The 23,934-nt window shown below is 43.1% G+C and overlaps 2 protein-coding genes across 3 annotated transcripts; one reads left to right on the top strand and one right to left on the bottom strand.

The window, feature by feature from the left end:
* The first annotated feature begins 905 nt into the window (after nucleotides 1-905).
* On the top strand, nucleotides 906-9,017 carry LOC110941175 (protein GFS12). 2 transcript variants are annotated; one of them, XR_002593899.2, is made up of 16 exons: nucleotides 906-1,193; nucleotides 1,280-1,365; nucleotides 2,178-4,172; nucleotides 4,584-4,911; nucleotides 4,993-5,208; nucleotides 5,288-5,360; nucleotides 5,563-5,768; nucleotides 5,868-5,930; nucleotides 6,019-6,209; nucleotides 6,277-6,388; nucleotides 6,467-6,964; nucleotides 7,044-7,345; nucleotides 7,421-7,678; nucleotides 7,789-7,862; nucleotides 7,952-8,078; nucleotides 8,671-9,017. XR_002593899.2 is itself a non-coding variant. In XM_022182792.2 (16 exons), exons 1-16 carry the CDS (start codon nucleotides 1,068-1,070, stop codon nucleotides 8,818-8,820), a joined length of 4,791 nt encoding a protein of 1,596 aa, XP_022038484.1. In that variant the 5' UTR covers nucleotides 908-1,067; the 3' UTR covers nucleotides 8,821-9,017. The 2 variants fall into 2 exon arrangements, 1 of the variants encoding a protein (XP_022038484.1); XM_022182792.2 differs by having other exon boundaries at nucleotides 908-1,193; nucleotides 7,435-7,678.
* Nucleotides 9,018-15,453: 6,436 nt separating this feature from the next.
* LOC110943545 lies at nucleotides 15,454-20,493 on the bottom strand. Its single transcript, XM_022185287.1, has 4 exons — nucleotides 19,764-20,493; nucleotides 17,745-19,472; nucleotides 15,924-17,612; nucleotides 15,454-15,479 (listed from the first exon to the last, which is right to left on the bottom strand). The coding sequence occupies exons 1-4, from the start codon at nucleotides 20,491-20,493 to the stop codon at nucleotides 15,454-15,456; spliced, it is 4,173 nt and encodes a 1,390-aa protein (XP_022040979.1).
* Nucleotides 20,494-23,934: the final 3,441 nt, after the last annotated feature.

Genomic DNA, 23,934 nt, shown 5'->3' on the forward strand with positions numbered 1-23,934 from the left:
ACCGGGCAGCCGCGTATTGGACGATCAGCTGGCCGATGTTATCAGTGTCAAGGCATACCGCTCACTGGTTGGTCACATAAGTCAAAATGACAGTTCCACTTGCATTATAATAAGATGTCTTTGCAGGCTTGCGCAAGACCGTGACATGTGTTGGGTAAATTGTATATGTACAGAATAACACATCTACACATCACTCTGCACTTCCTTCGCCGTCCCCGTGCGGTACTGTGGCCTCGAAAGGTTGCATCATCCGATGTCATCCCCGCGCGTGCCCGCGCGAGATTGTACACGGCAATGTGCGAAATGTAATAACACAACATTTGTAGAAGATGTGGATTCAAATGATAGTAACAACTACCATATTTGGTAGCAACCACCGGATTCTGTGTATGTTGCCTAAAACAACCATTTTCATACATAAGATGAGAATCTCATCTTTATCCGAGTAGGAAAGCAAACCAGGTCTGCGCGCGCCCGCACGAATTGAGGCATGTTCTTTGTCGATTGGGAGAGTAAACCGGGTGATGGTCACTTGCGCCTAAGACTGGTGCAAGATCTGGGACCATACCCTTTCACTCAAATATAATACGTTTTCATTAGACAATATACATTTTAAGTTACTTTACGTTTCGCCCCCACAAGTCCACAACGCACCGTACCATTCTTTAACTTAAAAGACATAATTTTCTTATGTGCTTATTTTTATGTACATGTTGATATAAATTCAAGTTGGCTAACGTTTCGACGTAAATTTTTTTGATAAATAAGTCGGATCAAATATAATACGTTTTTATGCTTATTTTTATTACGTGCAGTATAAATTCCCGTTAAGTTACGTTTCAAAACTGCTGGAAAATTTACTAAGATATAACTATTTTCCAACTCATTAAATCCTTGTTCATCATCATTTTTCCAACTTTAGCCAAGCTTTCATGGAGAGAAATCCCATCATACACACAATCAATCCATCTCTGTTTCTTAGCCATGTAAACATCCATTGAAATCACTTCACCATGTTTCCCCCAAATCAAAATCCCCAATGAACAACAACCTCACAACAATCACCAATGGAAGCTCAATTCTGCTTCGACTGTCTTCACTGTCAAATCCGAACCGATTTCTCCCACAAACTCTCTTTCAATTACGCCCTCGCCGCCTCCGCCCTCCCCTTCGCCTCCGACGCCGTCGTTCAGGTAACATTATGTGTTTTCTGAATTTATAAATGTTTTGATCTTACGTTAATGGATGTTTGATGTAAAATTCGAGGGCTTTGATGCAGGTTTTGAATTCTAATGGAGAGATTTCACCTCAGTTTATATTAATGTATTTGCCTATTGATGAAGCTAGTTGTTTCACCAAGTACATGTATGTATGATCATCTATTATTCAATTTCTATGTTTTTTTTACTTGAATTAAATTGTTGAGTTTGATATAAACTAGCCCTAAACAAGCCTAAAATATGTCCAAAACCCCCCGAAATGGAATTGTATATTACGTGTTTAACTTTAGTAAAGCCCTCGATTTTTAAGCGCCTGGTGCCTAGGCTCCGAGCTAGGCCTATGCTCCTTGCCAACATAGACCTTCTACAAATCCCCTTTATATGAACACAAAAATCGTTAACAATATATTACTATCTACTTGTGGGGTCTTGCAGTATGCGCATATAATGTATATATGTGTGGGCGCTCGGGGGAAAAGTGAAAGTGCACTAATTTTAATGTTATTTTACTAATTTCGTGAAAATAACATTAAAAGAGGGGGATGATTAATCATGCATCATGTGGTGGCGTGGATAGCCGAAAGACAAGGGCATACATGCACTAATTGGCCTTTGTCTTAATTGTTGAGTGTTATGTGCCTTATGTCCAAGGCTTGATGCAAAACTACTATCGAGCCGAGGGTCTCACTGGAAGCAGCCTCTCTATTCCTATGGGGTAGAGGTAAGGTTGTCTACATCTTACCCTCCTCAGACCCTACGTTAGCTTTGCTATTGGTGGGATTTATCATTTACTGAGTATGATGATGATGATGATACTATCTACCTTCATCTTTTATATGAACATATGTCGGTGTTCTAAGAAAACTTAAGTGAATTATAGTGTATATAGTGTGAGTATTGTATTTCCATTTTATGAACTTCATTATGTTGTAACTGTGCCTAAACTTGTTTATACAGCAACGAGCATTTTCCAGAAGATGTTGAACCTAATCCATCAGAAATTAATCCAAACGAGCATCAAATCTTGGTTAGTGATGCTGGAAGGACATCATTACCTGGATTGGGGTGCAACAGATCAACCTGTTACTTTTCTAAACGGTTTTCTTGCTTGAGGACACTAACATCATTGGCCCCACTTTCTCAAATCGGGCCTGTATCATTTCCCGCTTTTAACGAGCTGGCTTCAAGTTTCTTATCGGGAGTTACAGAAGATCACGTGTTGCACTCGCTTAATCTTCTGATACAAAGAAAAGCAACCGGACGAGATACCATAAACTTTCTTAACTTAATCGGGGTACCGTCATTTACCGAAACTAGCTTTCCTGGTTGCATAAGACATCCAAACATAGTACCGATCTTGGGCATGATGAAATCACCCACCCATATTAATGTAATATTACCAAAAACTCCTTATACATTGGAAAACATTCTTCATTACAGCCCCGATGCCTTAAAGTCAAATTGGCATATTAAGTTTTTAATGTATCAAATACTCTCTCCCTTGCGATACATGCATGGGTTAGGAATCGCTCATGGTAATTTATCTCCGTCGAATGTATTTCTCACTGATTCGTTCTGGTGTTGGCTGAATATCGGTGATACGCTAACGCTACAATCAAACTCCAAGTCGGATACAAAAATTGCTTGTTGTACCGAGGGTTGTCACTCAAATGAAATATATGCTGATTTGAAGCTATCTTGTTCTTCAGATTGGCATAGTGTGTTTATCCGCTGGTGGAGTGGAGAGTTGACTAACTTTGACTATCTATTATTCTTAAACAAAATCGCTGGTAGGAGATGGGGAGATCACACTTTTCACACTGTTATGCCATGGGTTATCGATTTTAGCGTAAAACCAGATGAAAATAATGAAACCGGGTGGCGAAATTTGAGTAAAAGTAAATGGCGGTTGGCAAAAGGCGATGAACAGTTGGATTTTACGTACTTAACATCGGAAATCCCGCATCATATTTCAGATGAATGTCTGTCGGAACTAGCTGTTTGCAGTTACAAAGCAAGACGATTACCGTTAAGTGTTCTTCGTTCCGCTGTCCGGTCGGTTTACGAACCAAACGAGTATCCTTCCACAATGCATAGACTTTACCAGTGGACCCCAGATGAATGCATCCCCGAATTTTATTACGATCCAACAATATTCCAGTCGCAGCATTCCGGGATGTCGGATTTAGCAGTACCTTCATGGGCAAGTAACCCTGAAGAGTTTATTAAATTGCATAGAGACGCTTTGGAAAGTTATCGCGTATCATGTCAGATTCATCATTGGATAGATATCATATTCGGTTACAAAATGTCCGGGGAAGCAGCCGTTGCTGCAAAAAACGTCATGTTGCCCCCTTCAGAACCGACAAACGCCAGATCAGCAGGGCGGCGCCAGCTCTTTAGTCTACCCCATCCTGCTCGTTGGGGCGTTATAAAGAAGTCTAGTCAGCATAACCCTGATTCAGTTACCGGTGAGACACATGTGCTTCATGAAACGTCTAATTTAAAAGCACTTGAAAAGGCAGCTACGTTCATTGAACATGCTTCCCACTTGAGTCCTTCATATAGCACCAGTTTAGACGAATCATTACGTCAGGAAGACATTACATCCGAAACCTTTGAATATGGCAAAGACGCAAACTTGCCGTTAGTAGTTGATATAAATTTTCTTCTTCAGAATATCGAAGCAGACGATTGTAGTACTTCAGGGTATCAAGATTTTCTTCTATGGAGACAGAAACTGTCTTCGTCGACAAATCTTTCCGCACAAATCGCAAACGATGTGTTTTCAATCGGTTGCATACTAGCGGAACTTCATTTGCGGAGACCGCTTTTCAATCCTGCGTCGTTAGCACAGTACTTACATAGTGGCGTTCTGCCGAAATTGATGCATGAACTGCCACCTCAAGTTAATATTCTTGTCGAAGTATGCATTCAGAAGGATTGGAAGAGGTAGTCTTTTTATTAGTTTTTTGTTTCTAAATATCATTCTAGAGGAAATAACTATTTTGGCCCCTGAGATTTAGTCAGTTTAACCCTTTCAACCCAAAAATGAATCTTTTGAGTCTTTGATATATCAAACCCTGAAGTTGTATTTTGTAATGGTTTAGGCCCCTAACACTAACTCTGGTACTTTTTTCTATTAAGTGTAAAAGCACCAAAATACTCTTACATTTAACATAAAAAGTAACAGAGTTGGTGTTAGGGGCCAAAATCATTACAAAATGCAACATGAGGGTCTGATATGTCAAAAGATTCCTTTTGGGGTCGAAAGAGTTAAACTGACTAAATCTTAGGGGCCAAAATATAATTTACTCTATTTTTTCTACGTTATAAGTTAATCCTTTATTTTTCAACAACCAGGAGACCTTCTATCAAGTCTCTCTTGGAATCTCCCTACTTTCCTGCAACAGTGAGGTCATCATACCTGTTTCTAGCGCCGCTTCAGCTTTTATCGAAAGACGAATCTCGGATCCATTATGTTTCAAGTTATGCGAAATCTGGAGCTTTGAAATTAATGGGAAATTTTGCAGCTGAAATGTGTGCACCCCACTGTTTGCCGCTTTTACTCACACCTCTATCCGACACTGAAGCAGAATGCGCATATATAATACTCAAAGAGTTCTTGAAGTGTCTGAATCTGCAAGCTGTGAAGACGCTTATCTTGCCTGTGATCCAGAAAATTCTGCAGGCCCGTTGCAAACTTTGTTTTTTCAAAATTGTGGCTTAAATGTGTTCTTTATATTGACTTCTTAAAGTGAGACTTTTGCAGACAACTGGTTATTCACATATGAAGGTTTCTCTTCTTCAAGACTCGTTTGTACGCGAGTTGTGGAGCAAAGTCGGTAAACAAGTATATTTAGAGAATATGCATTCTATGGTTCTATCAAATCTGTATGTTTCTCCTCATAAGAGTTCATCGGGAGCTGCGTCTGTGCTTTTAATTGGCTCAACGGATGAGCTCGGTGTACCGCTTACAGTTCATCAGGTTCTGTTAACTTCTCCATTGTCTGATTTGATATACGAGCCTGTTATGAAAGTTGACTAACTCGTCATTCCTTACCCAGACAATATTACCTCTGATTCAATGTTTCGGGAAGGGGCTTTGCAGTGATGGAGTTGACGTCATTGTTAGAATTGGTAATTCCATTTTTTGAATTCTTAACTAGGTTTGTTGCATAAAAACATAACCAACTTTCAAAAAAAGTCAACGTGGTCAAATGTACGGTTACTGTGGTTACTTTTGATGGTTACTCAAAATGGAAGCCGGACCAAAATTGGTTACCTTTGTATGCAATAATTTCGTCTTAGCGCCTTTAAGCTAACTGCTTCTAATAATCAGGTGGTCTTTTGGGAGAGACTTTTATAGTGAAACAGATTCTTCCATTACTGAAAAACGTTGTACGGTCTTGCATCGATGCCTCCAATGTGAGTAGGCCTGAACCTATGCAGAGTTGGAGTGCGTTGGCTCTTATGGATTGTCTAATGACGTTAGACGGGATAGTGGAATTATTGTCGAATGAGGTGATCGTCAAAGAGCTAATAGAGGTCTGAAACTTAATACTTAGAAGTATAAATGATACACACACACACACACACACACACACTTGTATAATGAGTGCATTAATAACTGACTGAAATTACCAGGATGGAGGTTGCCTTTATATTCAGCTTCTCATGGCATCCAAATTGGGAATGCCATCACTACAGGTGTTTTAATGCTTCTTTGTTATAACTTTTGTGAAAATCTCGTGGTTCGTTTTGGTGAATGAATGGTTAAATGTAAATATGGCAACAGGTTGGTGCTACAAGTCTTGTTGCAGTTTCGCAGCAGATTGGACCAGAATTAACGACATCATACGTCATGCCTAAACTCAAAGAACTCTTTGAAAAACTCGCCTTCTCTGAAGAAACTCGTGCTGGTCCAAGCCAGAAAGTTTCTAAAAATAAAGTCGAGAACGAACAAATGGAAAACCGGATGGATCTTGTGTAAGTTTTTTTTTTTTTCCCTTCTTTACTCGTGAGTTCTTCATGATCATGTTCACAATGTTTATAGGTTGCTATTATATCCACCTTTTGCATCTCTTCTTGGAATCGAGACACTTCGTCAGTGTTGTACCACATGGTTGATTCTCGAACAGTATCTTTTATGGAATCATAATTGGAAGGTGGGATATTTAATATGTTCAAGCATAACGATTTTATCCGAACAAATTAGTCTTGCTTATTAAGACTGTAATTCTTAGTGGGAGAAAACAGAAGAATCTTCTCGTGGGGGTGCGGACAATATAAACGCAAGAAAAACAAGTTACAACAAGAATCCAACGTCTGAATATAATTCTGCTAAAGTTTTCCTTCACGGGTTTGGATGGTCCGTACCACAATCACAAGTAGATAAAGGCATAAAAAATTCAACACCGCATAAGCGACACCATCACGTGACATCATCCTCAATGTCTAGAGAGCAGGAACCTTGGCATTGGTTCCCTAGTCCTGCAACTAGCTGGGATGGGCCTGATTTTATGGGCCGGGTCGGGGCTTCAAGTAACGAAATTCCATGGAAAATCAGTGCGTCTGTAATTCACTCGGTCCGGGCCCATTACGGAGCTCTTAGATCTTTTGCGGTTTGCCAAGATGAATGCACTTTTTTTACAGCTGGAGTTGGTCCGGGATTTAAGGGATCCGTCCAGAAATGGGATTTATCGAGAATCGTTTCTTCATCTGCATATGATGGCCATGAAGAGGTTTGTATTTTTTCAACTTGTCATACCAGTTTCTGTTGAATTAACGTTAACGGTTAATCTTAGTGTTTATCCTTGTCAGGTTGTGAATGACATATGTGTCATAGGCTCCTATGAACGAACAGCTTCTTGTGATGGTACCATTCATTTATGGAATAGTCAATCGGGAAAAAAGATATCTGTAATTGCTGAAAATTCTGCACAATATGGTAACTCCATGACGTCAGCATCCAAGATACATTCTGATCAAGCCAATATGCTCGATTTTAGCTCACTCGGTAGTGGGATTTTGAGTAGCGCGTATGATGGAAGTATGTATACTTGTATGCATCACCTGGAAACAGTAAATAGGCTCGTAGCAGGTACCGGAAATGGTTCCCTCAGGTAAATCACTACGTCCAGATCGATACTGTAATCTTATTGTCTTTGTAATCGTAATTATCACCTTAATTTGTGGAGGTCAAAAACTTCAGATTCATTGACATCGAAGAAGGTCAAAAACTTCATTTGTGGAGAAGCGACTCTTCGGAATCGAGTTTTCCTTCTTTAATCTCATCCATATGCTCATGTGGTTCGACCAAGATGCAAGCTAATGGAGCTGCCACCTCACCATCGTGGATTGCGGCTGGACTAAGTTCGGGTCACTGTAGGTTGCTTGACATGAGGAGCGGCGATTTAATTACCTCGTGGCAAGCTCATGATGGATATGTGACAAAGGTATGGTTTTCAACTTTCAAGTCAATGCAGTTTGAGTCAAATTATACGTTTCAAAAAGGGATGTTTGAATTCAATAGTCAATCTGGATTTGAATTGACCGATGTCTGCAGTTAGCTGCTCCGGAGGACCACTTGCTTGTTTCTAGCGCGCTTGACAAGACTTTGCGAGTTTGGGACCTCAGAAAGTAATCTTTTGGATAATAATCATTACTAATAATTTCCTTGTTTCCTTTAAAAAATTAAGAATATAATATATATTTTTTAATTTTTACAGGAATTTGGCATCACCGTTGATCCTATTCAGAGGTCACAGTGATGGTGTATCTGGTTTTTCTGTGTGGGGACAGGATGTTATTTCGATATCTAGAAGTAAGATCGGACTTTCTTCCTTATCTCAACAGGCAAGTGTTTTTGGCTTTTTCTTTTTCTATTTTTTTCCACATGTGACATGCATCAGAAGTGCATAAAGCCATACAATCGGTTTTGTGTACACCTTCCTAAAACACATTTTGTCCCAAAGAAAAATATTTTTTATACATAATTGGCATGTAAAATATGATTACAAAACGTATATTATTGCAATATTAATAATTAATAATATTGTTTTATATATAAATGACTTTCGACCATGGACCACAAGTCTTTGTAAATTTTTTTTTCCGTTTTGTCTTTCCAGCTGTTCATATTTAAATCATAACCTGAATCGACTCATTTCGAAGTAAATGGGCTAAATTTGTGAACGCTATCTTGGACCGTAACTTTTATTCTTCGTATTAGATCTTTCCATATGTGTACCATTGTCAAATAAACTCGAAGAAAGTTCTTTGTTAGAAGCTTTTAATATGCTGATCATCATGAGTTTGTGTTTCTATATCGGGGATTCTTATGTTATCTTCATTATATGATCTACTTGAGTTATTGTTATTCATTGTAACTGTTTCCCAGAATGTCTGGCTCATATATGGTATTAATGGAACATGTCATGTGACACAGGATGGGCAACATCGGATCACACCGCAATATCTCTACATGGCAGATCGTGAATCGAGGAATATGTCCGTGTTATCTACTATAACAATTCTTCCGTTTTCGCGACTTTTTCTAGTCGGAACGGAAGATGGTTATTTAAAAGTGTGTTGTTAGATTCTTGTTACCATGATTGAGTAACCAAGGGGATATTCATAACAGCAAGTAAAATTGTTTTTAAAGGCTATGTAATAGATTTTATACAATTGGGTTGGTTTTTTTTGTGATACCATCCTTTTAGAATGTTAAAAATAGGCTTGTAAATGAGTCGAGTCATCTGAGATTAGTCCATTAAAAGCTTGATTTTAGCTTCATATACTGGATTTGACTAGGCTCGTGATTCAAAAGGAGCCTATTATTATATAAATGTAATAGTTTTTATTATATATATATATATATATATATATATATATATATATATATATTGAATTACAATTAATTAATTAATTAATTAATATAAATAATACAATCTTGAGTAAACCTAGCTTGTTCAAAATTCATGGATTATAAAAAAACAGTGAGAAGGCATGCAATGGGCCTCTTGTGCAAGGTCAAAGACAGTTGGTAAACAAGTCAAAATGAATATATTATATTAATTTACTAACTTTTTTTTAGTAGTTAGGGTGAACGGAGTCCTCGGTAAACACGAGCGGCAAAGCGGTATACCGATCGGTAACACCGCCGTCGTTTGTGTTTACCGATCGGTTTCACAAGCAATCGGTAAAGGCTTACCGATGTGGGAGAGCCATTTTTTGACCGTTGGAGTTTAAGGGTAACGGCTATATAGCCGTTTGAAACACCATGATACTGAACTTGGCTACACATCATCATCATCATCATCATCAACATCTTCTGGTTTTTCCGGTGGTCCAACGGCGGCAACTGGCAGTGGATTGTCATGTGCTACGGCGAAAAGGGTCACCGGACTATCATTGAGATCTGCGTTTGGAGGGTATCGCAGGGAGGAAGATCTTGTGGAAAATGAAGCTGAGTTGAGGGTTTGTGTTGAATTTGTTTGATTGTTTTAGGATGAAGTTATCTTATTGTTGAAACAATGGTTAACACAAGGATAACCAAGAGGGTCGTTTCACTTATGGGGTTCAACCTCTTCTCTTGCTCGTATCAAAGGCCTGAGATCTGCAAAACAGTAAACACCGTTAGTCTCGTTAAGAGGGGGGAAGGAGGTTTTCCCTCTTAACCAGGCTCCGGCGTGAGAATAAGTACTGCTCTGAGATGAATAAAACAGTGTGTGTATAGAGTGAGTAAAGAGAGCCAAGATCCTGAACCTGAATGATGAAGGGTCCTATTTATAGCCGGAGGGTGAAGAAGGAGGAAGCAGCTGTGCCAGCTGTGGGTGCGCGCCAGCTGTCCGACCAAGGGGAATATCCTCTTGGTCTGCTCTGTCGCGAAGGGTGTAGTGGTACACGTGGCGTCCTTGTATTCGCTTGTGCTGGATACCTCGTACTGGTCGCGTCAGCCCTGCTCCCTGGATTGCCGCAGGCCTATGTGGCCTTCTGTCAATGGTGACACGTGTTGTCCTTTATGTTGGGCAAAGCATCTTTGGTGCCAGCTGTGAACCGCCTAGGTGTCTTCTGGAAGCTTCTAGAAGGTTCTGGTGACATGGATGCCTTGTGTGCACAAAAAGTGGTGTGGTCCCTGCCATGTAGGCAAGGAATTGGGACCATACCTCTTCAAGTCCCCCCAGTCCAGTGTGCCTTCTGGTTGAGTTGATCGTCTAGGAGGGATTCTGGACTTATGAGAGTTGTGATTTCTATGCATCGCGTTGAAGTTGGTGAGTATAAAGTGAGCCAAGTGAACGCGTGTCGTATGGTTATTGGCTCTCTGAAAAAGTGAGCCAAATGGACGCATGCCGCATGGGTTTTGGCCCTTTGAAAATAATGAGCCAAATGGACGCATGCCGCATGGGTTCTGACTCTCTTGAGAAAGTGAGCCGAATGGACGCATGCCGCATGGGTTTTGGCCTTTTGAAAAAATGAGCCAAATGGACGCATGCCGCATGGGTTTTGACTCTCTTGAAAAAGTGTGCCAAATGGACGCATGCCGCATGGGTTTTGGCCCTTTGAAAATAATGAGCCAAATGGACGCATGCCGCATGGGTTCTGACTCTCTTGAAAAAGTGAGCCAAATGGACGCATGCCGCATGGGTTTTGGCCTTTTGAAAACAATGAGCCAAATGGACGCATGCCGCATGGGTTCTGACTCTCTTGAGAAAGTGAGCCGAATGGACGCATGCCGCATGGGTTTTGGCCTTTTGAAAAAATGAGCCAAATGGACGCATGCCGCATGGGTTTTGACTCTCTTGAAAAAGTGTGCCAAATGGACGCATGCCGCATGGGTTTTGGCCTTTTGAAAAAAAAATGAGCCAAATGGACGCATGCCGCATGGGTTCTGACTCTCTTGAGAAAGTGAGCCGAATGGACGCATGCCGCATGGGTTTTGGCCTTTTGAAAAAATGAGCCAAATGAACGCATGCCGCATGGGTTTTGACTCTCTTGAAAAAGTGTGCCAAATGGACGCATGCCGCATGGGTTTTGGCCTTTTGAAAAAAAATGAGCCAAATGGACGCATGCCGCATGAGTTCTGACTCTCTTGAAAAAGTGAGCCAAATGGACGCATGCCGCATGGGTTTTGGCTCTCTTGTGCTTCCTTCTGTTGGAAGTTTGGTGGTTATGGGGAAGTGTTTGGTGTGACCGTCTGACGTCCCTGTCTTTTCGGAGGCGAACAGTTGCTTTTGCAGTGACTTTCTGTCACATCAGCAGACCCTGTCGCCCATGCTTCCCGAAAAACGAGCCGACGTCTTCTCTCTCCTGTGACGTGTCAGTCATCTATTGGGCGCTTTTTCTGTTCCCTGACGTTCCACTACCCATCGCATTAAATGCGATGGGTATAAATATGGGGCGGTTATCTCTTTCTTCCCTCACTTTCGAATTCTAAGTGCGATTTCTCTCTATCTTCTTCTTGTTTGTTCTATCTTTCACATTCTCAAATCATCTTCTTCTTGACCCTTATCATGGCTGATAAGAATCCAACTCAGAAGAAAAGGAAGCATAGAGGTAGGGCTCCTCCTGGTCCAGACCAGGCTGTGATTAACTGGAAGGAGGAGGAATTTCAGATGCTTATGAGGGGACATAACTTTCGTCCTGAGTGGGGAGCTCGTTATCCTCCCTCTGGATCCACTGCATTGGATGCCCCTCCGGGTTTTATCACGTTGTATGCTGCTTTTTTCCGGGAAGGCAATTTTAGGTTGCCGATTACAAAGTTCACTGTTGCTGTTTTGAGGGGTTATGGGCTCCATATTTCTCAGATAAATGCGATTGGGCTCCCTCGGATTACCCATTTCGAGTTTGTCTGTAGGTCTTACCGTGTTGAGCCCACGTTTGAGATGTTCAACGCTATCTACAGCGTTTCGTATACCAGTGGGTTTTACTCTTTTCAGGCTAGGATGGGAGTTGCTCAGGTGTGTTCTGTTCCGATAAAGGGCATTCATGATTGGAAGCAGAAGTTTTTTTATATCCGCCGAGGTGTGATTCCGGCGGATATGTCATATCGGCAAGTGAGTCAAGGGATCCCTAAGGTGGATGTTCTTCCCAACTATGGTGATCAAGACTGGTTTAAGAAGATAACTGCGAAGCCGACTGCTATTTCTCAACTGGATGAGATGGCTTTGGTTGGTGCAGGGATGAGTTTGCTGTGGGTTCCTAAACATCCGTTGGGTCAGCCTGCGTATAGCCATAAGGGCAAATGTATTGTTCTTTCATGTCTCATCACTTGATTATTTCCCTTTACGCTTACTATGTGTCCTTATTTTTGTTTCCATTTTGCAGTTGGTTATAGTTTGTTGAATGCCTTGGACCCTAAATCAGCGGGTGCCATGGTTGAAGCTATCCAGGCTGATGGGAATCCAACGTGGTTGGAGCAAATACGGGACCGTTTTCTGCATCCTACCGACGCTAGTTTGAGCAGATACGCGAATGAAGTTCTTGGTGAGGATGATGGGGATGACTTTGTCGACTCTGGTCGAGAGGAAGTCGTCATCCTTTCTAGTGGAAGTTCTGACCGGGATGTTGAAGATCTAATATCTCATTCCGCGCGTGCAGGTACCGCGCCTGGTGGTGTTGCTAAGCCGGTACATGGGTTTGCTGAGGATGATGACGATGCGGAGGCGTCTGTTGATCCGTCTGCCCAGTTGGAGACGAGGAAGAAAGCACGCACTGATAGATCTGGAAAGAGGGAAGAGAAGAAGGAGGGCGGAGCTGCTGGATCTTCTCGTAAGCAACCTTCTACTCTTCCTTATCTAGATTATGTGGTAGTGTCTGATACGTTGTCTGGCCTAGGCCCTGGGGAGGTGCGTCAGGGGTCGGATCCTGACGATAAGGCCACTTTGACTGAGCATATGAAGAAGAAAGCTCTCGATGATCACAAACGTCGCCTTGATGAGCAGGCTGCTGCTGTTTTTGCTGCCAAGAAGGCAAAGCTTCAAAAAGAGATCCCCCCCAGCGCCCTCAGAGTCCGAGATTGATTTGGGCGTGTTTAGTGGAGGTCGTGGGAATTTGTTGGAGGAGATATATGCTGCCTCTGCTCCTCTTCCTGGTAAGTTTTCCTTCATTGTACGTTTGTCGTATTTTTCCTTGGATTGCTCTTTTAATTGTTGTCTTATGGCAGAATCTAAGACTAGCAAGAAACCGCGGCCGGTGGATATTTCTCAGATTACTCCACCTATCTCTCCTCCTTCGAGGACTGTTGGCTTGACCCCTCCTCGAGATGGTGTTGATGTAACTGTGAGGGGCGGTGAAGGGTTTGTTGAAGGTATATTTGAGGGAGGTGACGCTGCTGGAGGTGATGTTGGTGGTGATGCTGGTGGAGGCCACGGTGCCGGAGGTGATGTTGCTGGAGGCGATAAGGGTAAAGGTGTTGAAGTGGAGATGGAGTCTAGTGAGACTACTCCGCAACAAACCATTTACACAAAACGCCCTCCCGTTGAAGGTGGAGCCACTTCTGGCTTTGTGCGGGACTCGCATTTTGAACGTGTTCCTGATGATTCATGGGGCAATCCGGCTTGTGATGATATGCCTCATGTCCCTCGCTGGAGCCTTACTCAGGGTTCTCGAATGACTGACTTGCAGAATTGTCATGAGTTTTTCTCTTTGTCCCTTCCTCCTGCCGAGAGAATGTTTCAGAAGAACCGCAGCCGCTTTGCCCTTATGGATGATCATGTTACGGCTGGGGTTAACTTCTTTGCCACTTCTCAGGAGATTCTTCGCGAATGGCGATCTATGGGAGAAGAAACTCTGGCGTTTGAGGAGGCTAAGAAGGCGTTTTCTGAAGAGAGAGAAAAATTTAACGCAGAGCAAAAAGGTTTGCAATGGCGGGTTGCTGAGGCTGAGCGGAAGCTCGAAGAGCAGAAACAATTGAATGAGCAAAAACAAAAGGATTGGGAATCGGCCTGTGCTCGTACGAACGCGGAGATGCAGTCGCAGCGTGATGCTATTGTGCGGCTGTCTGGTGAGAAGACGGCCCTTGCTGATGAGGCTCATCAGGCGCGTCTTGCTGCGGAGAAGAAAGAAAAAGAATACGTTGCGCGGATCGATAAGCTGGAGCTTCTTGCGCAGGAGAAGGCTGCGGAGTGTGAAACTGTTCAGCGCCTTCTTGATGAGAAGGCGGCTGAGTGTCGTGCTTCTGAGCTTCTTGCTGAGGAGGCCTCAGCTGATAGTAGGTGGTTGCTTTCCCGCGGCGTTCCTTTGGTAATGTTTTTGGTTTTCTCATTTCGTTTTTGTCTTTGCATATTCTTGTTCTTATTCGGTCTCGTTCTCATGCAGCTTGCTGATCGTATTTTACATTCTGATGAACTTGCGCGCTATATGTTTGAATTGGGTAGGGCAGGGTATAATAGTGGACGCAAGTTTGGGTATGCTGAAGGTAAACTTGCGGCGGCGAACAATGAGAAGGATTTTCACTTCGAGCTATACAAAGAGGATTGTGATGCTGCCTATGCTGTGAAGCGAAAAGAGTTCTCGACGCTTGATTTAGCTGTTGTTCGGGCCTCTGGGAAGTTGGCTCACAAAGCGAATGGGGTGGCTTTGTTGAAAAAAGCCTTGGGAGAAGATGGCGATGATGCTGCTGGAGGTGCTGGCTCCAGCCATGCTTGATAGGTTGTTTCCGGCCTGCGTGCCATGCATGGCCCTGAATGGGCTTGTAATGGTTGTTTTTGAGACAATTTGAAATATCTTACCTGTGTTGTTATGTATTTGACAGATGTGTTGTTACTTTGATTATGGTTATGCAAATTTTGAAATCGTCATAATATGTGCATGTTTAATTACTTTGATTAGGTGTCACGAATGAATGATGGCGCTGACAGGTGATGTTGTGTTACTACAACGTTTTTATTCTGTCATTTAAGTATGCGCGCTTGCATGTGACATACGAAGTGATCGAGTTGCGGGTTATTGTGTGAGCTCAGCTGGGATCACAGCCTTGGGAGCATTACAATGTTTAGTTGCTTTGCTATCGATATTTTCGTGTTTATGTGGGCACGAAGTTATGTTTTTTGGCGTTTTGTAGGCTTTGGTTGTGTTTCTGACCCGGCTGTTCACTTGGTTGTGACGAGCCTTGGAGGTCTACAACGTTTCCTATGGTCGAGCCATTGATGTTTTCGTGTACGCCCGAAGTAATAAATGCAGTTGTGACAAAAAATTTGCATGAAGTAAAGATAGCCAAACACTTCTTGTATTAGGTAAATGTGTCGGCGATTCGCCCTATACGATTACATGTTTATATGTAGCATTTTCGTAACTGTTGGGCATTCCAGGTTCTTGGAACTTCTTTGTCGTTCATGGTGCGTAGCTTGTATGCCCCCTTGCCGAGGACTTCATTAATGATGTATGGGCCTTCCCATTTGGGAGCCAGTTTCCCTGGTTTTTCTGCGTTGGACGCTTCATTGTCTCTTAAGACATAATCGCCTGGGTTGAAGGTGCAGATCCGGACTCGGGAGTTGTAATATTTTTCAAGCTTTGATTTGTATTTGGCTTCGTTGATTGCTGCCATCTCCCTCCGTTCTTCTAGGAGGTCCAGGTCGATCCTCCTTTCTTCTTCGTTATTGATCAGATTCATGGAGAGCATTCTCGGAGATGGAAGCCCGATTTCTGCTAGGATCACAGCCTCGGACCCATAGACCAAGCTGAAAGGTGTTTCTCCATTGCTTGTCTTGGGCATTGTTCTATGGGCCCATAATATGCTTGGTAGCTCGTCGACCCACCCTCGTCTTTTTTCACCGAGCCTCGCTTTGATGCCATCGACGATGCTCTTGTTGACCGCTTCAACTTGACCATTCCCTTGCGGATGTGCGACCGACGAGAAGGTATGTTCAATGTTTAGTTCCTTGAACCATCGTTCGAGATCATCTGTTGCAAAGTTTGTACCATTGTCGGTGATGATTCGGAGTGGCAGGCCGAACCGGCATATGATTTGTTCCCAGATGAATCGTTTAACGACTGCCGATGTGGTTGACGCAAGTGCTTTTGCTTCCACCCACTTGGTGAAGTAGTCGACCGCGACGATGATGAACTTGACTGCCCCCGGAGCTTCTGGGAAAGGGCCCACCATGTCTATGCCCCATTGCTGAAAGGGCCATGCGGTTGTTACTGGCACCAACTCGTTTTTTGGACGCATGGTTTTTGGTGCATGCCGTTGGCAGCCGCTGCACTTTCTTAATTCCTTCACGGCATCGAGGTGCATTCCGGGCCAGTAGTAACCGGCGTTCATTACTTTTGCCACTACCATGCGCGGCCCGGCGTGGATACCGCAAATGCCTTCATGTACTTCCCGTATCAGATAATTTGCGTCGTCGGCGTCAACACATCTTAGCAGCGGGCCGAGATATGACTTTCGGTATAATATCCCGTCTGCCATCTGATAATGTTCTGATTTATACTGGATTTTCCGCGCCTTAGCTTTATTTTTTGGAAGTATCCCGGACTGTAAGTACATGATTATGGGTGTCATCCAGGACGTGGTTCCTGTTTGGATGACGCTGACTTCTCTGAGTGGAACAGACGGGTTGCTTAAAACTTCTATGCGCACGTCTTTGGCTAGGTGCTGGAAACTTGTTGACGCAAGCTTGCTTAAGGCGTCTGCCGGCTTGTTCTCGCTGCGGTTTATGTGGTGCACCTTGTAAGAATAGAAGGATTGCAGCAACGTCTTTGCTTGGTTGAGATAGAGTGCCATTATGTCGCCCTTGGCTTCGTATTGACCATTGATTTGGCCTGCTACTAACATGGAGTCCACATGTGCTTCGATGTGTCGGACTCCCATTTTGATTGCCAAACGCAGGCCGGCCAGAAAGGCTTCGTACTCGGCTTCGTTATTTGTGCTCTTGAAGTCTAGGCGTATGGCGTAAGTGAACTCGTGTTTGTCAGGGCTTACTAGCCGTAGCCCCGCGCCTGCCCCATCTTCGTTGGATGCACCGTCTGTATACAGCAGCCATGGTTCTTCGGTTTGTTTTTTCTCAGCCTTCTCCATCGCCTTACACTCTCTGTCTTTGTCATCTGGGACTTCCGTCATGAAGTCTGCCAAAACTTGGCCTTTGATCGACGGTTGTGGTCTGAAGACTACGTTGTGTCCCCCTAGCTCTATTGCCCATTTGGCCAACCTTCCTGATACTTCTGGCCTTGCTAGGATATTCCCAATATTGTAATTTGTTAACACGTGGATGACGTGATTGGCGAAATATCGGCGCAGCCTTCTTGACGCGTGAATCAGTGCAAGGACAAGCTTTTCCATGATTGCGTATCTGGTTTCTGGGTCGGTTAAGGTTCTGGACACATAATACACAGGTGTTTGGACACCTTGTCGATCAACCAGCAATACGGCTCCGACGGCCCTGTCGGAAGCTGAGAGGTACAAGACCAAAGGCTCTCCTTTGTTTGGTGCGGTTAGAGTTGGCAGCTTGATGAGACAGTCTTTCATCTCGCGGAACGCATTTTCTGCTTCCGGAGTCCATTGGAATTGGTTTTTCTTCATACAGTTGCGCAAGGTCTTGATGAATGGGAAGGATTTTGCTGCGTGGTTAGCTAGGAACCGATTGAGTGCTGCCAATCGTCCTGCGAGCTTTTGCATGTCTTTGACGTTTGCTGGTGAAGGCATCCTCTCTATGGCCTGGACCTTTTCTGGGTTCACCTTAAAACCATCTTTAGTGACTATGAAGCCCAAAAACTTTCCTTCCTCCATTTCGAATGAGCACTTTGCTGGATTCAGTTTGATGCTCACGCTGCGCAGCGTGTTGAAGGTTTTCTGAATATTTGCCAGCATCGCGCTCTCCTCCTTGCTCATGATTACCAGATCATCCATGTATACCTCTATGTATTTACCGATGGCGTCACTGAATGTTTCGTTCATCAACCGTTGATACGTAGCACCTGCATTCTTTAAGCCGAACGGCATCTTGGTGTAGCAGTATAACCCCGTTGGCGTGCGGAATGCGGTTTTATCTTCGTCTTGAACAGCCATCTGGACCTGGTGGTATCCTTTGTAGCAATCCAGAAAACATTTCCACCGAAACGTTGACAAAGAATCTATTTTCTCGTCTATGTCTGGTAAAGCATAGCAGTCACGGGGACATGCTTTGTTCAGATCTTTGTAGTCGACACACATTCTCCAACTACCATTCGGTTTCTTTACCATTACTGGGCTTGCTACCCACGTTTGGTACCGGACTTCCCTGATGATTCCTGCGTTTAGCAGTTCTAACACTTGTTCTTTCATTGCATCGTGTTTGATGTCTCCCAGGTGTCGTTTAGCATGCACTACTGGCTTTGCATCCTCCGAGACATTTAGCCGGTGTTCTGCTATATGCCGTGGAACACCGACCATATGAGCCGGTGTCCAGGCGAACACGTCCATGTTGTCATGCAGTAATTTCTTTAGCGCCGCACGCGTTAGATCAGACATTGCGGGCCCCAGAGTGACTGTTTGTTCTGGGTACGCGCTATTCAATACCCATTTTTCTGCCTCTATGCGCGGTGCGGGCTTGCTTGCTTTTGCCGGCCTGATTTCATCTGTTGTTAGCACTTCTTTGCTTGCGTACATCAACGCAATGCCTGTTTCGGTTGGAAAGCCTATGGCAGAATGTGGTGCGGAACAGATCATGCTGAAATCTCCTTGGGATTCTCTTCCTAAGAGGATGTCATGTCTTGAATGTGCCGGTAGCACCATGAATGTGACTTCTTCGGTTCTTGAATTTCTCCCATCGGAAAGCAATACTGGGAACGATATTTGTCCTAGGGGAAAGACGGCCTCGTTGCAGAATCCAGTTAGTGGGTAATCGACTGGTTCTAGGTGCGCCTTATCCTCTTGGTCGAACTGATTGAAGCACTGTTCATATATGATGTCTGCGGTGCTCCCGGGATCAATAAAGATGTAATCTGTTTGGTAGTGGCCGATCACCCCTGGGATGACTATTGGCCGCTTTTCTCTTGGACCTCCCCTGACAACTGGGAACACTACTTGCTTCTCGCGCCATGAATCATCCTGTGCGCGCTTGTTGTAGTTTTTTCTTGGTCGCCGTGGACCTCCTTGCACCATATGAGTTTCTAGCTTTCTGAGCTTCTTGTTGTCTGGACCTTCATCTCTTCGTTGTATTTGGCGGTAATCGCGCTTTCCTCCTTTGACTAAGTGACCGAGCTTTCCGTCTCTTAGAGCTCTTTCGATTTCTTGCTTTAAGCTAAAGCAGTCATCGGTCAAGTGGCCCGTATCTTTGTGGAATTCACAGAAGAGATTTGGGTCTTGACCCCTTTTGTTGCGCATCTGCAAGGGTGGTTTGAACTGATGGTTCTCTGTGGCTAAAACTTCAGAAGGTGTTTTGGTTAGTGGAGTCCACTGCTTTTCTCTATTTTCGCGCTTTACTTCTTTTCGATGGGCTATCTGATTGATCGTATGGCGTGCGTCGTCCCGTGGGGGGCTTCTTTCTCTGTTCCCAGAAGCTCTCCAGGGTTGATTTCTGCCCCTTCTGTTGTTTCGATCGTTATGGTTGTGTGCGCGCTGACGGTGATCGTCACCGGTCAGTTGCATGTCTGTCTGCGCAATGGTCTTGGCCGCTTCAATGAAGGTTTCCCAGTCTTTGGGTCCTCCATCTCGCCCTTTGATTCTTTTAACCAGATCGTCGCACTTGACCGCTCGCATGAAGTGTGCACGCATCATTTTCTCTCGTATGTCTCCGATCTCTAGACATTCTTTGTTATACCTTGTAATGAAATCTTCTACACTTTCATAGTCTTTTCTCCATATGTTCAGACAGTCACCCGGATCTCTGGCTTGTCTTCGTTGCTGAGAGAAGTGTGCCAGGAACTTCTCTCGGAAATCGACCCATGATTTGATTTTGCCAGCCGGTAAGTTGTCGAACAAAATGCGCGCCGCGCCAACGAATGTCTGAGCAAACAGGTGGCACCATGTTGGTAAGTTCCATCCGCCTGTTGCTCCTGCACCTTTAAACACCTGGAGGTGATCGTCTGGGTCCGTCAACCCATTGTATTTACCCACGTTGTGTGGTAACTTCGTTTTGTCGATGGCCGCGCACGCGATTTCTGGAATGAATTTTGAATTTTCAGCCATGTCCTCAGGACGATAGCTCAAGGTGTAATCATGCTCTGCTTTGGGGTTGTACCCCGCGCGCTTGGTTGGTTTGTATGCCTCGTGTTCTGGAGGAAGTCTGCTGAACACTGTGGATTCCGCCTTGTAAGTTGGGTCGTCTTCCTCCTCTTCCCATTCTGTATTCATGTTGCGTGCGCCCAAACGGGTTTGGATCGGCCTTCGTTGTAGATTGGAGGTTTGGACGAAGTTGCTCTCTGTTTCAGCATAAGTATCGCGCGTGTCTTGTATGCTGGGTCTTCTGACCTGTTGCACTGGTTCTCTTTCTGGTCATAAGTTCCACGCGTTTGTCTGCTGAGCCGTGTGTGTACTCAGAGACCTTGGTTGTGGAGTTACGAATGCTGATTGGTTAGCCTGTGCTTGGAGCAAGGCTTGTTGTGCGCTGAGCTGCGTATAAACGAGGTTTATGGACGCCATTTGTTCGGCATACCAGGAAGCCAGAGTTTTTCCTTCGGGTAGCCCTAAAAGTGCAGAATAGTTGAGTTGTGCTTGTTCCGATGGCACAGAAGGGCCTGGTCCATGGCTTACAGTCTGCATCGGCGGCGGTGTTTGGTGTAATATCCCCGTTGGAGGTTGGAGAGCAGCCCCGTTTGTGGTTTGAGTGATGATTCTTGCTGGTGTTTGGAAGATGGGTCCGGTTGTGGTTTGGCTAGCAGCCCTGGACGCAATTCCAAAAATGGATGGAAACTCGTTGTTCAGCTGACCTTCTTGGATGGTCTCGTTCCTTTGACCTCGTTGGACGTGTGCCGTGTCCGAAACGAGTTCAAAGGAAGAGATTTCTCCGTCAGCGGGGTGTGAATGATTCTGGTCTGCCATTTTCACGAGTGTTTTCTAGAAGAGAAAAAGAGGTGAGAGTGGTCTTGCAAAAAAGCGGATGGCGCCAATGTTGAAACAATGGTTAACACAAGGATAACCAAGAGGGTCGTTTCACTTATGGGGTTCAACCTCTTCTCTTGCTCGTATCAAAGGCCTGAGATCTGCAAAACAGTAAACACCGTTAGTCTCGTTAAGAGGGGGGAAGGAGGTTTTCCCTCTTAACCAGGCTCCGGCGTGAGAATAAGTACTGCTCTGAGATGAATAAAACAGTGTGTGTATAGAGTGAGTAAAGAGAGCCAAGATCCTGAACCTGAATGATGAAGGGTCCTATTTATAGCCGGAGGGTGAAGAAGGAGGAAGCAGCTGTGCCAGCTGTGGGTGCGCGCCAGCTGTCCGACCAAGGGGAATATCCTCTTGGTCTGCTCTGTCGCGAAGGGTGTAGTGGTACACGTGGCGTCCTTGTATTCGCTTGTGCTGGATACCTCGTACTGGTCGCGTCAGCCCTGCTCCCTGGATTGCCGCAGGCCTATGTGGCCTTCTGTCAATGGTGACACGTGTTGTCCTTTATGTTGGGCAAAGCATCTTTGGTGCCAGCTGTGAACCGCCTAGGTGTCTTCTGGAAGCTTCTAGAAGGTTCTGGTGACATGGATGCCTTGTGTGCACAAAAAGTGGTGTGGTCCCTGTCATGTAGGCAAGGAATTGGGACCATACCTCTTCACTTATCAATACTTGTACATTATGCAATGAAGTTTAATACAATGGTTTTTTTATTTAAAAAATAAAAAAATAGTTTACCTAATCCAAGATAGGTAAACCACCGCCAACGTTTTTGAGCATTATGTAAACAAATTAGCTTAATTGACGTGACACTGTTGGATTGGATGAATGAAGAATTTACCTATTCAAAGCGTCTAACCACTCCCTTCACCCTTATGCATTTTATTTGTTAGTATTTTATATCCTAAATTTATAAACAATAAAAATCCATATAATTACGAGTGCTTTAACTACTAACAATCGAGTCACTCTGCATCAAATAGGTTTTTTCTAAAGTAACACTAATTTAGAGAAAAGTAGAAAAAGGTAGAATCACATACTATATACAGAATGTATTTTTTGCTATTAATTAATAATATTAACCATTAAGCGTCAGACAGATAACTAATAATCCCACTTCAACTTTAAATTAAAAATTATAAGATAGATTCTAAAACATTAAATTATTCATATCATACAAATAAAACATTTAAGTAAATATATATTGTCAATGATCTCTAAATAAAGTGGTAGAGTGCTTGTATTTCTCTTGAGAGAGGTGGGTTCAACTCCCACTTGGTGCAGAGTGAGACACTGGTGGACAATGATAGGAGACCCAGGGTAACGTGGGATGGATCCTTGAGCGATACGGGTTTTACCGGTAATTTCACTGTCGTGCCTACGGGCGGGTGGGTTACCGGGTTTTCCCCGGAATTGGTGGTGGACTCGGGTTACTCTCGGAGTACTCCGTTTGTCCAGTGGGTGCCCCAAAAGTGTTCGGGATTGATTCTGTTGGCCGTTAAAAAAAGTAAATATATTATTCAAACCTATGAGTTGGCTACAAAGTTTAAGTTTTCTAAAAAGTGTAAAAAATCATAAAACACACCCAAAACCCACAAACAACATAATGAAGATTAATAAAACACCATTTCTGTGGGTTTTGTTTTGTGTTTTGGATGATAAGGCGCTGAGTATTGAATGACTATCTTGTTGTGTTTTATATTCATAGTTCTACGATGGTGTATTTGATGTCTTTATGGACTGTTAGGATTTGAATATGACGTTTTAGTATTCCCCACTCTTTTTTTTTTCGGAGGGGGGGGGGTTTCGATGTGTTTTATGACTGAAATTATGATATTATGTGACTTTTTACACTTTTTAAGAAATCTAGACTTTATAGCTGAACCTTACCCATTATTCAATATATATTTCATCTCTTTTGGAGAACATAAAATAGGAAATATCTTATCTTAATCTTAAATATAAATAAATCTCTAACCAAATAACAACAATAATCATCAGTACTTTATTAACGTAATTCATTTTCATAATATTTCTAAATTATTCAACACATAATCGTCTTTTCATGTATTTTTTAAAGAGTTAAATGTCATTTTAGTCCATGTGATTTGAGTCATTTTGCCAATTTAGTCCAAATGTTTCTTTTTTTACCTGTGGTTTCAAAAAGATTTCACCGTTGTTATTTTAGTCCACTAAGTTAACTTCATCAATTATTTCTGTTAACGAGAATGACAATTCGATCATTTTATATGTAATTGTGTTAACTAGAAGGGCAATTCGACCATATAAAATGATCGAATTACCCTTCTCGTTAACAGAAATAATGGATGAAGTTAACCCAGTGAACTAAAATGGCAACGGTGAAACTTTTTAGGACTCACAAACGAAAAATGAAATCTTTAAACTAAACTGACAAAATGAACAAAACCATATAAACTAAATGATATTTAACTTTTTTTTAAATTAAGTAACCAATTAAACTCTAAATCACCCGTTTTTATATTTAGTCAGAACAAAACCCATAAAACGTCCACATCCACAACACACACACACACACACAAATTCAAAAAAAAAAAAAAAAATATCGTAACCATCCACCAACTCATAAAAAAACCAACGGCCAAGATTAAACAAAAAATAAATAGTTGATCTAAGATTCTACCAACACACAGAATGAATCTGGCACGTACGTTCCAC

Source organism: Helianthus annuus, chromosome 5 (assembly GCF_002127325.2).
Source record: "Helianthus annuus cultivar XRQ/B chromosome 5, HanXRQr2.0-SUNRISE, whole genome shotgun sequence".
NCBI classification, from domain to species: Eukaryota; Viridiplantae; Streptophyta; class Magnoliopsida; order Asterales; family Asteraceae; genus Helianthus; species Helianthus annuus.